We start from the raw sequence: 19,061 nt of genomic DNA, 5'->3' as shown, positions 1-19,061 counted from the left end.
CAACAAGTGCAGTGACAAGTCCCAGTTAGTCTAGCACAGTACACATAGAAAGGTGTTTTTTTTTTTTTTTTTTTACAAAGATTTAGTATTATTGGGTGAAGTGTTTATGAAAAAGATGGATCTTTAGCAGTTTCTTGAAAATGTGTTGAGTTGCGCCGGTCATTCCACCACCAGGAAACAGTCCAGGTAAATGTCAGTGAAAGTGATTTTGTGTCTCTTTGGGATGATGGCACAAGGCGCCGTTCACTTGCAGAGCACTGTGAAGCTTCTGGAGGACACGTAGATCTGAAGCAGTGAGTTTAGGCATAGGGCTACCTTTAAAGACAACTCTTGCTGCAGCATCTGGATCAGTTGCAGAGGTTTGACTGACACTGGAAGAGCTGCCAGGAGAGCATTACAATAGCCCAGTCTGGATATAACAAGAGAGTTGTGTAGCTCCGATAGGAAGGGTCTGATCCTCCTAATGATAAGGCAAATCAGCAGGATCACAGCAAGTATGTTTTGGCTGAAAGCTGAACCATAAGCAGTTCTGTCTTGGCAAGGCTGATTTAAAGGTGAAGGTCATTCATCCAGCAAGAATTTTCCATCAGGTAGGCTGAGATGCGAGCAGCAACCGTCAGATCATCTAGCTGGATTAAAAGATATGTGTCATTAAGATAGTAGTGATAGGAAAAGTCATGTTTCTAAATGACAGAGCCCCACTAAGCAAAATGATGTCCGAAAGACTTCCTTTCAATGTCTTTGTTACAAAAATCAGACGTTGAAATGCCGTCCACTGAGGAGCCAGAATGAAAGTTATGACGTCTTTTTTTGACGTGTTCTGCACGTCCGATATAGACGTTCATCGAACCTTCGTACAAGGTTAAAACTAGTTAAAATGTGGCCATTGTGGACATATTTCAACATCATTTATGGTCTCATTTAGACATAATTACTTTGATTATTGCTGTCAGATGATCTTAGTGAGAATTAACAGAGGTTTAGATGTTGATATTCGTTTAATTTGAAGTGTCACCATTGTGGCGATCCGTGTTTGCTTTAGTTGGGCTCTTGGTCCCCGTTCCTTTTACTTTAACTTTTCTTTGGCTGCTGTAACAGTGTGTTTGTGTAACGCAATTGTTGTGGCAGAGAAAGCCTAGAAAAAGTTTGAGGTGTTATCAGTTCAATGTTGATGATGACATAATTATCACAAAAATGGGCCTTTAATATTGTGTTTAAAGTTTTGTGTTTATATTTGCCATTAATAACCAACAACCTTGTGGAACTGCATTATTGGTGCCAAAAACATTAAAATGATCACTTATTTGAAGGTGTATAAAAAGCATGTGCACATGATGTTTTGAGCAAGAGTATCATACAGTCACACACAGACATCAAGATTGTGCATATGATTTCCAACAATGGTGACAATTTAAAAAAAAGCTTCATGCTGCAATGCATGATGGGTAGCTTTCATAGTACAAAACTCATCCTTAATTCCCAAGCTTTTTTTGGTTGTCACCGTTGTTGTGATTCATATCCAAAGTCTTGATGTCTGTGTGTGACTGTATGATACTCTTGCTCAAAACATAATGTGCACATGCTTTTTATACACCTTCAAATAAATACACCTTCACCAATAATGCAGTTCCAAAAGGTTGTTGGTTATTAATGGCAAATATAAACACAAAACTTTAAACACAATATTAAAGGCCCATTTTGTGATAATTATGTCATCATCAACATTGAACTGATAACACCTCATACTTTTTCTAGGCTTTCTCTGCCACAACAATTGTGTTACACAAACACACTGTTACAGCAGCCAAAGAAAAGCTCAAATAAAAGGAACGGGGACCAAGAGCCCAACTAAAGCAAACACGGATCGCCACAATGGTGACACTTCAAATTAAACGAATATCAACATCTAAACCTCTGTTAATTCTCAGTAAGATCATAAGACAGCAATAGTCAAAGTAATTATGTCTAAATGAGACCATAAATGATGTTGAAATATGTCCACAATGGCCACATCTGAACTAGTTTTAACCTTGTACGAAGGTTCGATGAACGTCTATATAGGACGTGCAGAACACGTCAAAAAAAGACGTCATAACTTTCATTCTGGCTCCTCAGTGGACGGCATTTCAACGTCTGATTTTTGTAACAAAGACATTGAAAAGAAGTCTTTCGGACATCATTTTGCTTAGTGGGTAGTTAAAAAATTTAAAAAAAGAAAGAAAGATGGGTGGAATCTAACACAATCGTAATCTTGCTGTAGCAAATCCAAACCTTGTGCATACTTTTAGTGCAATCATATGGAATCAGAAGACTGTTATGAACATATGGAATCAGAACCGTTATGATTTTTATGTTTTAATGAATTCTTCCCATACCTTGTTTGCCATGATCATCTGCTTTCCACGTGACCTGAAATCACACACACACACACACACACACACACACACACACACACACACACACACACACACACACACACACACACACAAGTTATTTTAAAACTCAGTATTAGATTTACACATGTCAGAATATGTTCCATTGGGACAATGCAAAAACTCAAATGACTATGATCTTGAAGCTGAGCTGGAAAGGCTAACAGTAATATTTTGAGCTGCCATGTGATTTTAGCTAAGTTACATTTATAGAAAGTAATGTTAAATGAATATGATTTACTGTGACCAAGCTGCACACCTAGGTCCTAGGGGTTCATCATGTTGTATTCATATTCTAGTATTCCTGTATCATCAACAAGTACGTTAAGTTACAGTATTTCGATTTCTTAACGGTCTTAATAAAGTTAGTCATGTTAACTATTACGAAATAAACAAAAGAAACACGGTAGGCCTATTTTTAGTAAAACTGCACAGCAAAAACTCCAGTGTTAAATTAACACTCCTGGGAGTGTATATGAGTCCACACTCAAGAGTGTAAAGTGTTAAAATATGAGTGTTAAATTAACACTCAAGAGTGTTAAAGTTAATGAGCTAATTAAGTGATTAATTTAGTAATGATTGATCATTATTGAAGACACCTGATGTTAACAAGCAGAATCACTGAAGGAGAAAATCACAAATTGTAAGCCACCGTTATGGTGATGGGTGTTTGCTTTAGTCGGGCTCTTGACCCTTATACATTTACTTTAGATTTTGTTTGGCTGTTGTATTTTATAACTGCCCGATGAACAAAGAGAAAAAGTGATCTGATGGTGTTGGTTATATTATGACAATCATCATTTGAACTTGATCACTGAACTCATTAAGATCCTTATTTCTGACTTAGATTTATGTTGTTGATTACAGCATAACTGTGAATCTGCATAAATATCCAGAATTTTAGATATAATACAAAGGATTTCTTAAAAGTTGTTTTAAAATAAAAAATAAAAAATCTTTCTTTTAGGTACACACAGACGTCAAGATTCAGTCTATGCATCTCAACAATGGTGACGAGCAGAATATTCAATTAGGAAAAGTAAATTACACAGACAATTCAGATCATAATTTATTCATACCGCAATGCATGATGGGAGCCATTAATGAGTTGTGATTGGTGGCAGCGACTGCAACATGCTTTATTATTGTCACCATTGTTGAGATTCACAGGCTGATTATTGATGTCTGTGTTTCTAAATAAATTCATTTGAAAGTCTTTTGATCAGAACAATGGTTATGAAATATTTTTGGATTATATGAAAAATACTGAAAATCATGTGCTGTAGAATCACAGAGCTGCTGTAACTAACAAGTTAAGCCATCTCAATAAGTTTTGTTTTACAGATCACAACATGATTATGTCAAAACATAACCAACACCATCAGATCACATTGTCTCTTTGTTCATCTGACTGTTATAAATCAATAACAGCAGACAAGCAAAATTTAAAGTAAACATATAAGTGTCAAGAGCCCAACTAAAGCAAACACCCATCACCTTAATGGTAACTTACAATTAGTGATTTCCTCCTTCAGTGATTCTGCTTGTTAACATCAGGTGTCTTCAATAATGCTCAATCATCACTAAATTAATCACTTAATTATCTCATTAACTTTAACACTCTTGAGTGTTAATTTAACACTCATATTTTAACACTTTACACTTTTGAGTGTGGACTCATACACTCCCAGGAGTGTTAATTTAACACTGGAGTTTTTGCTGTGTGTGGCTATTAGAATGGTAAAAAAATAAGCTAAAAACGTGTTTACTACAATTTTATTATAATAAAATAAAGTATGTTTTTTAAGAGAAAAGTTTTCAGCTTCCAGACAGTGTTTCAAAATATCCCGCCATTTATTGGTTTAATGTTACTGACTATCAACGAAGATTTTATACACAATTATGGACTTTAATATGAATAACAATTCAACTAAAGATTGTTTTAGGTCTTTAAGTTAACAAGTAGAGATGTGGGTTGGGTTCAACTGATCTTTCTTAACACAGATCGATAATTAAAAAACGCATGCTGCATTTTCAGTGTTTTGCCCTGACCCAGTTATAACTGAACATCATTTAAGAATGCTAACGTTAGCATGGAAATTGTCTAACCACTTAACACAAATGTAATATAAAACATCGTACACACATGTAGTATGGGACTCTTACCTCAGCCGTTGATCGGTCGGGATGAGGTCCGCTGTGACGACGAACCAGGCTCACTGAAAAAGGGCGCATTATTTCTGGACTGACTGACAGACTACAAACAACTAATATGTGTTCAGCGCTCCTGCTCACGGCTGGCTGCTTCTGTCGAATACGATTATAGCTTTGAACCACTGTGATCACAATCCACCGGTACTTCACTCACGAGCGTAGACTGAAACTTCAAATCTCCCGCTTGCCCTTGACACAGATCGACGACAGAGACAGATCTGTAGCTAACTGTTGTGGGCGGGACTAGCAGCAACGAACCGTAATGGCGGATAATTTGAATCTGCGCGCGCGCGCGCGGGCACACACACACACACACACATACAAACGCACACAAAGCCACGCAGATTTGGAAAAACGATTCATAAAAGACATAAAATATAAGCCTAAATGAAATTTTCGGGCAAATAGCCTACAAATGATGATCAAAATGAACATCTATTTGCAAGACAAAATTAAAAGACTATAAATAATTAAATAGGCTTGCCTAATGTGTGTACAAATCTTAAAACTCACTTTAACCCCCACATGCTTAATAATCTTTAAGGAAAACATGTTTAGTGACTGCTGATTTCTGCAGTTATACCTTATTTTCTTTGTTTTCTAATTCCACAGAAATAATCTGTAAAATATTACTTAATTTTTTATGTAAAATTACACATAACCCTATTAAATTACAGAGAATTTCCTTTAAAAAACGTAAAATTAATGTAAAACCAAAATAAAAGCAATTACCTGTAAATTTAATAGTGGACCTTTAAATTACAACAAATATCTGTAAAATAACAGGTATTCACTGTATAATGACAAAACGACAAAATTCTGTTAAAAAATACAGACCGTTTCCTGTAAATTTACAGTTTTTTTTTACAGTGTGTAGTGGAATATCACAGATGTTTTCCAGACCCCCTCGTTTACCTCGCCCTCCCTCTCGGTGTCCTTTTTTTTTTTTTTCTCTCTCTCTTCAGGACTTATCGACCACCACTGCTCACAATTTATTGGCGCCTTTACTTTCCCTCAGAATTAATGACAGAGCAATTATGAAGAGGGCCGTTTAAAAGCCTGATGGGACATGCAGTCTGTAAACGCCTGCAATCAGACAAAGTGCAGAACCAAGGAGACAGACAGGCAGGGAGATGGAGAGAAAGACAGGCAGAGATGGCTTCTTATGAATCGCATTTTAATTTTACAACAAAATCTTTCAAAGAACATCAAATTACAGTACATTCACTGTTTCTTATTAGAAAAATATTTTTAAATCACTATATTTTTTATACAATAACAATGTACATAAGGCCATTTTTGTTAATGCACAATAATTAACACAATTATAAGGCTTTTATAATGTGAGCATTCTCACCTTTACACATTTGGCTGTGAAAATTGTTGCTGTAAAACTGTTGGGAACATTTCCACAATGTGGAATTGTGAAAATGGCGTGATCTGCCAAGGCCAAGGAAGAGAAGCTCTCTCACTCTGTGATAAAGCACCACATTAATGATACCTTATGAAAGAGCACAAGACGAGGACAGGAAGACCTCAATTACACAGATACTGAGATGAGCTTGAACGGAAGCCCTCAGGAGCAGTGCACACAACACTGACCTGAGATCAGAGGTTAAAATACTCAAAATATACAGTGGGAATTAAAATAATTAACTGAAAAAGTCAAATAACATTATCAAACAGATAGTATTAACTAGCAAAATGTCCCTTAATTTGTTCTTTGACATTGTTATTTAGCCTTTTTTCTTCAAAATTAAAAGTTCACCTAAAAATTCTGTCATCATTTACTCACCCTCATGTCATTGCAAATTTGTAAGACTTTCTTTCCTCTGTGGAACAAAAAATATATATATTTTGAAGAATCTTCCCACTGCTCTTTTATAGCTATGAAAAGGAATAAAACAATGCGGGCTAGATGCAAGACATGAATATTATATGTGAATAATGACTTAAAAGTCAGCTTATTCCTCACATAAAGCTGTAGAATAACTTTAGAAGACTTACACAAATCATATGAATCACATACGAGTTTCACAGACACGGTCACTATAAAGTGCTGAAGGGATGACGTATTTTTTGTATGCCAACCTGGAATGTAGCATCCCTCAACAATAAGTCAATAGGATTTTTTCATTGGCTTTTGGATTATTGCAGACAATATGCTTTGTGAACAACAAAAGTTTATGATTCTTACGTTTCGCACATCAACATTTTGAAGACTAAATACAATCAGCAGCAATAAAAAGCTAAATTTAGGTTTTAAATGGACTACACCACAGCCACATGACTTCAACTTCACCATCACCAAACACAAAGCTATTTAAAATCTACAAGGTGGAAAGTTGTAGAGTTAAAATATAGTTTACAAGAGCATGAGTATAGAGTGAGAGCACGAGTGAGGTATATGTTGTAGAATATAATGTGAAAATATCTTGAGCTTGTTTTAACCACAGACCTTATTTCAGACATTTAAAAACTACTTCAGAACGATGGAACTCATTTCTTGGGTTGTATAGAAAGAGCTGCTGGAAAATCTTCAAAAATCTAATTTAGGGTTCTACAAGAAACATAAAATCAATCAGATTTGGAACGACATGAGGTAAATTATTACAGAATTTTTCATTTTTGTGTGAACTATGTCTTTTAAGTATTTAAAGAAAGCACTGGATTCTATGGAAATTCATTTCAGTCAGAAGAGACTAAGATTATTTAAAATTATACATTTGCTTCTTTTTATAGGAAACGGTGCCACCTACAGTAAATCAATAAATTGACCAAAATGTAGTGTAAGATGCAGTGTGATCCGACATCCGATACCTCTGTCAGCTTTTAAAGATTTGACCGTGTCAGCCAGGGAAACTCCTAGGAGGTAAACACAGTCTCATTATGATATAAACATTAAAGACAACAAAGGTTTACACATGAATAAACTCCATTGAAGTCGACCCTGTTTACTTCTAAATGCTTCTGTAACACTAGAAAGTTTCCATTCATCGTTGGGGAAGCCCTTTTGAGTGTTGGTGTGAAAGAGTTTCAGTGTTCCAGCTCGCTATGACACTCAATCCTTCAATACGTCTGCGTGTGGTTGCCAGGATACAACCAGCACAACAAAGAGGGTCACAACTTTCAATAATGGGGCCTCATAACTTTCAAGGTCAGATATGTTTACGGTGTGTGTATATGAGAGAGGGAGAGGTATATATATATATATATATATATATATATATATATATATATATATATATATATATATATATATATATGTATATATATATATATATATATATATATATATATATGGAGTGTGTAAGGCCCCGATCACACCTTCAGGTTTGAAAACGCGAGGCACACAGCACTTCCCCGATCACACAGCAAGAGCAGTGCGCTGCGTTTTTTATGAGGCAACCACCGAAACAGCTGTCCTGTCAGTCATGTAAATGTCAAAGCAGGCTTTTACTAACTTTATTTACTTTCCGTTAACATTGTGGTAGTTGGTTCGTGAAGTCGTTAAGGTCCTGGTAACCCGCGAGAGTACCACAAGTTTACCCTCCACCTTCGCACTCTCTCCGGACGTTCAAAGCTACTGTAGCTTTACAGCGGGGAAGGCCCGCCTCTCCATTCATTCGATTGGACAGTGGAAAAAAAACGCGATGACATTGGGCGCTTTTTCCGCTCGGAGTTGCTTTTTTTTTCAACTGCAAAAACGCACGCGAGGCGCAGCAGGCGGTAAATGCAAGGGGGTAATCTTTCAGAAAAAACTAAAGCTTCCCTGGTGGCCGCCATTGATTAGCAGACCATCACCTGCTGTTAGCAATCCATTGACTCCCATTCATTTTGGCGTCACTTTGACGGCGAATAACTTCACGTCTGAGGCGTTTAAAGACGCCATTTGTCCATTATTTATTTCTAAAGAAACACGAAAATGTATAAAAGGCTCCATTACCTTGTATCTTACGTTATGGCCCCGTAGAAGCAGTTTTTGTAAAACTAGGCAAACGATTGCGTCATAACTACGCGACTCTCTGTCGCACAGTAGAGAAATTACCGTATAGACAGGAGGAGAAGCTCGCGGGCAATCGGGGGGACGTGGAGGCAAAATGACAAAGTAATTAATCAGAATACTTCCTAGCTCATGGACAGCTCATACTCACGCTCTCCGTCTCTGCAAGTTTCGGAAGGGAATGATTCAGATTTCTCTTGGCACAGCTACTAGAAGACAGACGGGTTGCTCACGTTACATCTACGTCGTCAAGCTCAGTTTGAGTCTGCGGAGTACGCTCAGCCATCAGGAAGTGAGTGCTTCTAATTGACTTCACTTTTCCCCGTTGAATCCAATGGGGTCTCTGTGTCCATTTCTTATACTGTCTATGCGTAAATTGCGAGGCGCCTGGGGCGCATACAGCGCACAGAACACTCCCTGCCATAGGAAAACAATTGAAAAAAAGCGCCTCTCACTGCAAAAAACGCGTAACGTTAGGTGTGATCGGGGCCTTAGTGTTGAAATTTAAGGTTACACAGGCCTTGTCATGGCATGCTTAACTGGCATGCTGTACTTCAAAGGTCCAACAACACCACGCTACTCAATTGCCAATAACTAAGATTCTGTGTTTTTCCTGTGTAAGAATATACAACTGAGTTGTGTTTTATTGTTATACTATGGGGCTGTTAAATGCTTGAAACTGATTGGTTGACAAATGTTCTAAGCTGTGCAATTATTTTCAGGGAAACGCACGGCTAAAGTAGATAGCAACTTAAAAGCTACATGACATTTCTCAGTAGCAAGGTAATAACGGCGCTGTTTTTGAAGCAGATAAACTTAGTTTCTCTAATAGTAGAGATGCTACTGCCGAACACTGTTGAGACACGCACAGACTCGGGTAATTTATGCTTAATCTCGCTCTCTCTTAAACAACATCAAATTGATCTAATTATTGATAATTGCCTTGTATATCGTTTAATACAAATTTTCCCCAAACCTTCAATCCTCCCAAAATAGACTTTAGTCGTAATTAATATTTGAAGCTTTGTCTAATTCTAATGCTCTGTAATGTGACATGTTTGTATTGTATTCTTGCAGTTCTGTAATAAAATAAGGTGATCAGACTCTGAAGAATTGCACATTCACATTCAGTGCGGCTTGCACGCTCCCCTTTCAATCAGGAAATATTTGACTCCTTTTTTATTTGTTTCACAATACTCAATTAATGATTGTAAACTGAGGAGGGTGTCTTTAGAAGTATCTGTTCTGAATTTGACACAAATCACAACAATCCCGTACTATGGGCACAGCCATTAATACAGGTTGCAGCAGAGGTTCCTCTTTTCTTAATGATATTCCAACTGATTTAACTAAAATGTAAGACTGCGTGTGTGTGTGTGTGTGTGTGTGTGTGTGTGTGTGTGTGTGTGTGTGTGTGTGTGTGCAGTACCTGTTGTTTGCGGTCTGAGGCCGGGTCTATAAGTACGTTGATGAGGCTGGGCATCTCTGTGTTTTTCAGACTCTCCTGTAGTGCACTGCGGAGTTCTTCCACCGTTCGAACCAGATACCCCCGACCCCTAAACGCAGTCATCACCTGCTCGTACCGTGCCTCTGGTAGCAGGGTCACTGGAGGAGCACTAAGACACACACAGGTCAGTATTATAGTCAGCGTTTGATACCAGCTGACTTCAATAGAAATTAAGCCTACTGACGCCTATCTGTTACACTAAATTAAATTCCTTTTTAACAATTAACTTATTGACTATATTTATTTGTACAATTTACAGGCATCTTACAATTCAGACTTTTTTTCTAGCAATTGTGAGTTTATATCTCACAGTTCTGCCTTTTTTCTCAGAATTGTCAAATATAGAGTCATAAAGTCTGAATTGGCAAGATATACAGTAAAGTCGCAAAACTTACATTACCGTCTATTGTCAAAAATGAGAAACAAAACAAGCCATTGAAGCATTATCTTCATTTCTAATTTGTAGTTTGTTTTAACAATTTTTTTCTTTTGCACTGCGCTAAAGTGTAGATACTGTAAATTTATATGATATAATAAAATATTTACTTTCGGTCCATGGATTTCAGTTTCAGGCACCTCTGCTTTAGAACCCAGAACTTCCCTTAGGCTCAATACTCACATGGTGGTCATGTCTCCCATCTTTTCCATCTCTTTCCATGTTTCTGGATCCACTCCACTGTAGATGCCATTGTTGTTTATTACTATGATGATGATGGGTAGCTTATACCTATTCAGAATTAAAAGTAGTTATAATGAGGCAGAGCAAATAGAACCATTATAAAAAGTATGCACACCGCACAAACGTCCTGAAGGTGGAGCTCTATGTCTAAGATAAATAATGATTAGACTGATGCATCATGATGTGTAATTCACCTGCACATGGTCTCCACCTCCATGCCAGAGAAACCGAAAGCGCTGTCTCCCTCTACACACACCACTCTCTGAGCGCTCTTCTGCGTCTGCTCCAAAACTGCTGCGGCAATGGCAAAGCCTGGACCCACCCCCATAGTGCCAAACGTGCCTGCATCTAACCTGTACAAGACATTTAGATTACTGCTCTGGACAACATTACAGTAGAACTCAACATTTAATAGAGCTACCAACACTACGGTACATTCTTTAAATTTCCTTCCCAGTAAAAGGCCAAAGCAAATAAGCCTAACTTATAGGAGTCAATATGTCATACAGCTGAAATGAAAATTTTGTTATTCCTGTGATCTAAACATCACAAAAGTTGTTGTCTCATGATCAAAACATAATAAAAGATGTTTTTTACGATCAAAATATATCTTTTTTTATATAAACAACAAATTTTCTCATTATCTAAATATAGCAAACGTTTTATGTGTGTGTGGGATCAAAGCAGTGTTTTTCTCATGATTTAAACAACAAAAGTTGTTTGTTATGATGCAAACAAATCCGGTTCTCATGATCTAAACATAACAAATTCTGTTTTTGTGATCTAAAATAACAAAAGTTGTTTTCTTATGTTAGTTATCTAAACTTTAGTTGTTTTTGTGATCTAATCAACAAATGTTCTCATTATCTAAAAAAAAAAATGTCTTAACGTAAACATAACAAATGTTGTTTTTTTGTGATCTAAACATAACAAAAGTTATTTTCTCATGATGTACACATAACACAAGTTTTCACGTAATAAGTAATCTAAAAAAATAACAAAAGTGGTTTTCTTTTAACCTCAACATAAAAGGTAGCTTTCTTGTGATCTCAACTTTCTCACAGCAGAAAAAAATCTGAATGTCGTCCTCTATTTCTCTCATCACACACAAACCATTTCCTATTTGAAATGTCACATCAGAGCTAGCTTAAAATTTGCCATGGTCATGACAATCAGAGCACATCATTTTTTCTGTCCCCTGTTTAAGAATGTTGACATTTTAATTCATAAAGAATGATTCACGGTTCAAGCTGAACCAATTCCAGGTCTGGATCTGGACAGCTAAACAGTGAATACTGATCTAGGGATAAAAAAGGGAGAATATGATCTTTTGTCACCTGTGTCGCGGGAGGTAATTGAGCAGCATGGTACGGCCGATGTCCATCGTGTTCGCTCCCTCGCTCACTATGATGCAGTCTTTGGGCAGGAGCTCAGAAATGTGGTGGAACGCTGTGTAGTAGTTCATGGGCAGAGTGGACTGGAGAGCAAGGGTCTGTGGGACACAACAATGGTTCATCTAATTCTAAAAATGCTAAATTCACAGTTGACATGTTTACAGAAAGCAAGCTCACACAAGCTCACCTTTGATATCTGAGCATTGGCAGTCATTTTGTCCCTCAGTGTTGCCCACCATTGTGAATCAGAAGGAAATCTCCAGGACTCTGACCTTACAGTCTCCAACAGCTTTAAACCAAGTAGAAAACAAGATTTAAGGGGCCATTTCATGGTTAACATGATTTTCCATAAGTTTTCCACCCTATTAAACTGCAAAATGAGCAAATTAACATGTAGCCATCCATTTATACCTATCAACACTGATTCCAAATTCTGATTCCTCATTTCACAGGCAAAGACGTAAGCCAATAAAAACAGGTATAGAAAAACTGCCATTTTAATTGAGAAAATAAATTAAATGATGCATTTTTGCTAAAAACATTTGTGTAACATTATAAGTCGAACTAAAAGGAAATAAATGCTACAAAACATACTGTATTTCATAGGGATATTGGGAATCTATAGAACATATACTTTTAGAAAAAAAATAGCCATTTAAAAAAGGTTCTAATATATATCTTTGAGATACTAATATGGTACAAAGGAGTACCTTTTGAAAGGGTACCACCTCAGTGACAGCTTTTGTACCTTTTTTTCTGAGAGTGTAGATTGTCATGATGCAGATAAGGGTGCAAAACCAAAAAGCATTGCATTTATGTAAGATAACTCAGGTGATACTGTGGTTTACCTGGCTGACCACAGCCCGTATGTCTCCAAGCAGAGCAGATGCAGCTCTCACATTATTACTCAACTCCTCCGCACATAGATCCACCTAAACAAATTCACAATAAACTGAAGATCATTTAGTCATTTTAAAGACTCCCTGTTGTGCAAATTAAGTTTTTAATGTTGTTTATATATTTATATGTGGTGTTTTTAATATGCTTTAAGATGTTCGAAGCGTTTCTAAAGATGCTGGTTTCTAAAAATGCAGATGGCAACTGCCTGACTCTAAATAGCGAACGGGAACGTGGTTTGTGTAACATTAGCAACACATTATTAGCTGTTTTATAATGTAGTCAAGCCAAAGGCTAATCATATAAATTACCGTTATGTGTCCGACGTTGTAGAGAGCGGTACATAAAATTCATTACCATTCTGATACATCGCCTTGTAGACGACCCTGTATAATTTGTTCTCATGAATCAGTTTCTGGTTCAAACATGGCTGAATTAAACCAATATTTCCACTTGCTATTGTGTAGCGTTTACTACAGTTGGCAGAATGGATCAGGGAGTTCCGCTTATATACAATGAAGCAAGGCTGTAGAGTTACATTCAAGCTATTTTAAAGGGATTGTTCAGCCAAAAATTTAAATTCTGTCATTAATTACTCACCATCAAGTCGTTCCAAACCTGTGAGACATTCGTTCATCTTCGGAACACATATTAAGATCTTTTTAATAAAATCTGACAGCTTTCTGTCCCTCCATTGACAGCCTACACAACTACCACTTCCAAGCCCCAGAAAGGTAGTAAAGACATCATTAAAGTAATCCATGTGACTCCAGTGGTTTAGGCTCAATTTCATGAAGCGATGCGAGTACTGTTTGCTAAAAAAAACCCATAATTTACCACTTTATTCACAAAATATGAATCTCCAACAAACGAGAGCACCACAACGTATGCATGTTGTTTTAGATTAATATTGGTGGTATTAATAAAAGTGGTAAATTATGTATTTTTTTAGTAAACAGTACTCGCATCGCTTCATAAAACTGAGGTTAAACCACTGGAGTCACATGGATTAATTTAATAATGTCTTTACCACCTTTCTGAGGGCTTGAAAGTGGTAGTTACGTAGATTGTCAAGATAAACGAATGTCTTACGGGTTTAGAACGACATGAGGGTGAGTGATTAATGACATAATTTTCATTTTTGGGTGAACTAACCCTTTAAGGCATGACAAAATTATTTTCACAGGAAAAAAAAAACATTTAAATATGTCATTTTGATTATCAAAGGCAAGTTTTAAGGGATACAATTATTGACTGCACTGCAGGTGGACTTTAAAGTCTTTACGCCGATGTTGCAGCAACTTACTGAGTCTCCAGGCTGCAACTAACCTGAATGATCTTCACATGAGGACTGAATCTTGGTGGAAAACCAAAGTGCAGGATCCAGTTGAGTCTGGCACCCAGCAACACTACAACATCAGCCTGCAATAGAGCTCTAGAACAGAGAGAGATGGGCATCACATCAGTCGGTTCCATTAAAAAGAGATTTTGTAAAGATCATTCACACACATACCTGGATCTGGCTGCAGCAACACAGTTGGAGTGGTCATCCGGCAGTACTCCTTTCCCCATAGGTGTGGGAAGGAAGGGGATTCCAGTGACCTCCACCAGCTCCCTGATCTCCTTCTCCGCCCTGGCATACGCCGCACCTGCGCCAGATCACAGCTCAACACTGCATGCCTTGAAGATGCTCAAACACCTGGGTCATTCAGTTCTATTCTGTTCACCTTTGCCCACGATGATCAGAGGCCTCTGAGCCGCTTTGAGGAGCCTGACAGCCTGTGTGATCTCCCTGCTGTCAGCCTGACTCACAGGAGGAGCAGGACAACAGGAAACAAACCTAAGGAAAAATGAAGAACGTGCATACAAGCAATGCAATTGTGCATATTTCAAGATGCAAAAGAAAAAACATCAATAAGTGATCATCACATCATAAACTAGTTAGTCCCCATTGCTATGATTAATCTTCAAGTCTGCATAAAGCTCACCTGACACTGGTCCGGTCTATTTTGGCGTTCACCATGTCTCCAGCTATGTCTATGTAACAAGCTCCTGGGCGGCCATAAATGCTGCTCCTTACAGCCTAAACAACACAAACAGAACATTGTAAATTGTATATTTCGCCTACATTAGGAGCATTTAATTTCAGGAACCAATTAAATGTTTGACAAACATAGGGCAGTGCTAAAAACGCAAATTTCAAAAATGTATATCTGCTAAAATGTATATAAACTTTTTTGTTATATCATATAGATGGCCTCAAAGCTGACAGGCATGGACAACAAGCAACAAAACTTGAATTTTTGATTTCATGGGGTCTTAAAACACAATTTACTTTTTCAACTACAGCTGGTATCATCTCAAGGCTGCTTGGTCGAGCAGAAAACTTGCTATACAGACGACAAGCTTCAACCTGATGAGAAACAAGAAAAAGAATATCACAGGTTAAAGAGACACAAGAAAATAAATACAAATGATATGTTAAGCACATGAAGAGTTCAGATGCAAAAGCCTCTAAGTGCCATCTGAAATTTTCTTCTAGAATGATCATTTTTATCAAGCTTGTATATTTAAGTTCAGTAATTTCACTTAAATGGCAATGAAAATGACCTATTAATTGTCATTTAAGTGAAATTACTGAACTTAAATATATGAGCTTGATAAAAATGATCATTCTAGAAGAAAATTTCAGATGGCACTTAGAGGCTTTTGCATCTGAACTCTTCATATATATATATATATGAGATGAATCACTAAATATTTGAATCTACTGATTGAACGTTTCATTTATCAGTCACCAAATGCTGTTTATTTGTTGCTTAATGTATCAAATCAGTAAAACTGATACCAGAGATACAGAGGCTATTTTGTACTAAAGCCAAACATTTCCTATCGACCCTACTTGAGGGAACTCCTGAAATGCTCCTGTGGTTTCTTGGTTCCTATCAGATGAGCCGCCGATGACAATGACAGGCCTGTGATTTCAAACAAGAGAAGAAAAGTAAAAAAATGGCCCATTTGAGGTCAATTCCCTTTCATTTTAAGTGAATTCAGCAGTGTGGGAGTTCGCTACCAGCAGTTCGTGTTAGCATTGGCCATTCCTCCGAGAGCATGAATCAGCCCAGGTCCAGACACCACCAGGCACACAGCTGGCCTAAGGAAAGGAAATGATATTTCAGCAAAACAGCATGAGAAAAAACAAGTAAAAAAAAAAAAAAGACCTGACATATTCATACCATCCTGTCAAATACCCGATAGCAGACGCAGCATAGCAGGCCTGTTAGGTGAGAGAAGATACATGGAAACACACACCCAGATGGTCTTCATTGTAATGAAAGCAGGACACATTTGAAATGACAGTGGAAAGAGAGACTGTCTTACTGCTTGTTCATTGCGCATGCCCACGTACTTGATGCCCGCTGTTTGGGCGGCCATGGCCACCTCGATGATGGGCACGCCAACGATGCCAAACATGTACTCCACATTCTGCAGATGGAGTTAAATATAAGAAAAGACATACCTAATAGACATACTAATATGTTAAATACTCGTTGTAATATTAAAAGTATTTCTAGTAATCCAAGCCACAATAAAAGAAGCAGTACATTTAGGCCAGAGGTTTTCACTGTGGAAAAGTTTAGAGAACAACAGTGTACATTTTAAAATAAAATAAAAAATAAATAATAAAAATAAGATTATATGAACAAACAAACAACTAACCTACCTTGATTAAAATATTATGAACAAACAAACAACTAACTAACCTACCTTGATTAAAATATTATGAACAAACAAACAACTAACTAACCTACCTTGATTAAAATATCAAATATTAAAATAAATAAAATTTGATTTAAATAAATACATAATAAGCATATACATTTGATTAATATATATAGAAATAATTAATAAAAATAATTAACAAAAGTAATTGATTAAAATTAAAGAAAAAATAGTAATAAATCTGATTAAAATGAAATTATTTAACTAAATAAGTAAATAAATAAAACGGATTTAAAAGAATAAATGATACATCTAACACATCTCATTATATTTTTTTATTCAATTGTTTTAATATTTAATTAATTTTTCACAGTATTAATGGGGCGTTCTATACATGAAAATATATATCTGCCTTTTATTTTTTTAGATAATCTTATTTTGGGTCTGTGACATCTAAAAGTTTGAAGCCCCTGATTCAGGCGACATATTTAGTCAAGTTGTTAGAGATTTCTTTATTGTTCTTTCTTTCTTTTTTTATCTAATAATTTTTTTGACCATAATGTGAAATACACACAATTTCATCTCCATGCCCTATTTAGTGTTTTGATCACACGTTTATTGACAGCTCTATTGCGCATGCGCGGAACCTTTGACACACTGTCCAAGTTCAATAGTACAGCAGGCGATTCTTTGCACGAATGTTGCAATGGAAAAACAACAACTCTGCAAGTAAAATACACGTTAATGACTAGGTTTTGACAAAGGTTTTGATTAGATAGCCTACTTAGATTATTTCATTTAAATATACAGGAGAAACTTAGAGAAAACACACCCGGCAACACAACACAGACCTGAGATTTGAGCGCCTCAGCGATCAGCTGAGCTCCAGTAACTTCATCCATAATCAACTTCACAACAGACTCATTTCACTCATATAACGTTACAGATATCAAACTGCTCTTCTGTCCTGCTGCTCTTCTTCTGTGGTTTGTGCTGTGTAGTTGCAATAAAATGAAAGTGCATGTCTCCACCTACTGGATAACCCGGACGTGTCACTCTCACATTTGTGACAAAGGCTGGTCTCCTTGTGTGTGTGTGTGTGTGTGTGTGTGTGTGTGTGTGTGTGTGTTTTAAGAAGCAACAACATAGTTAAATTTGGTTAAATGGTAACTCATTTAGCCTTCTTTCAAATTTTACACATCAATATGAAATTTCAACTGAAAATCATTCCTGAGAGTATTAGAAACCTTCTAGATTGTGTTCATTACATGTAATTAAAACTCACATCTTTCAATATTCACAGTAATCCTCAATATTTATTCAAATTAATTTATAAAATGATATAATTATGTTGAAAATCTCATATTCCACAGTTGCTATTTTCATTCCACTGTTTCCATTCTCATACTAATTTTGTAACCAAATAAAATAAACCAGGACGATTTAAACTTACAGAGGAATGATCATGAAGTCTTTATTATAAACACAATATATGACATGCTTTGCTTTTATCAACTAGTTTGTAACTTTTTAAAACATTTATAACATGAAAAATATTTAATTGATCATTTATGTATGAGAAATGAAACGTAGCGAAGATTGGTTAAGCAAGAGTTCAAATTTTACTGTACAAAACATCATGACTTGAACAATTCTCTAACTATTAGACCAAATGATTTGCATGATAGACATTGAGAAACTAAAAATGAAATCTTCAGGCTAAACATCATAAATGTCATTGTGAAGAAAGAGGCTGTACTTGTCGTAACCAGTTTTTTCCGTATTGCTGTTTTTGTTGACCTTCACATCCGTTTTCCTGCCCATCGCTTGAGCTTCGCTCTCTCTGCCTTCAAGATACGACTGCAGGATCCGGAAAAACTGACAACATATTACGAGAACATGAATTTAAAATGCAGTAAATGTCATTTAAATATTTTTACAAGAATAAATTAAGCTAAAAAAAGAGAGGTCTGACTGTAATAATAATACAAATAAATAATAATAGGCCTACACATATTATACAGATATGTCCATAAGGACACTCTTAGAAAAAAGGTTGTATGTATATAACCTTAAAGAGTTATATCCGTTTAAACATGAAAGTATTATTTAATAATTTAAGACATTTCTCCTATGGCATAAAGGGTTCTTTAAAATTTAGTCAATTTTTGTAAACCGGTAAAGCTGTAAAAGTGACAAATGTGAACAGATG

At 36.4% G+C, this 19,061-nt stretch overlaps 1 protein-coding gene across 2 annotated transcripts; it reads right to left on the bottom strand.

The window, feature by feature from the left end:
* Positions 1-5,803: 5,803 nt before the first annotated feature.
* Positions 5,804-17,834, bottom strand: hacl1 (2-hydroxyacyl-CoA lyase 1). Of its 2 annotated transcripts, none has more exons than XM_081388379.1 (17): positions 17,701-17,834; positions 16,508-16,612; positions 16,363-16,403; positions 16,200-16,280; positions 16,029-16,101; positions 15,462-15,539; positions 15,115-15,209; positions 14,854-14,966; positions 14,640-14,775; positions 14,456-14,561; positions 13,078-13,161; positions 12,417-12,518; positions 12,173-12,327; positions 11,030-11,188; positions 10,776-10,883; positions 10,079-10,265; positions 5,804-7,511 (listed from the first exon to the last, which is right to left on the bottom strand). In XM_081388379.1, the coding sequence occupies exons 1-17, from the start codon at positions 17,749-17,751 to the stop codon at positions 7,479-7,481; spliced, it is 1,707 nt and encodes a 568-aa protein (XP_081244505.1). In that variant the 5' UTR covers positions 17,752-17,834; the 3' UTR covers positions 5,804-7,478. The 2 variants fall into 2 exon arrangements, with proteins under 2 accessions (XP_081244505.1, XP_081244506.1); XM_081388380.1 differs by having other exon boundaries at positions 5,812-7,511; positions 16,536-16,612.
* Between the last annotated feature and the right edge of the window lie 1,227 nt (positions 17,835-19,061).

Source organism: Scardinius erythrophthalmus (assembly GCF_964197995.2).
Source record: "Scardinius erythrophthalmus genome assembly, chromosome: 16".
Taxonomy (NCBI): Eukaryota; Metazoa; Chordata; class Actinopteri; order Cypriniformes; family Leuciscidae; genus Scardinius; species Scardinius erythrophthalmus.
Note: the sequence above shows the minus strand (reverse complement) of the source record. Positions and strands in the feature narration are given on the sequence as shown.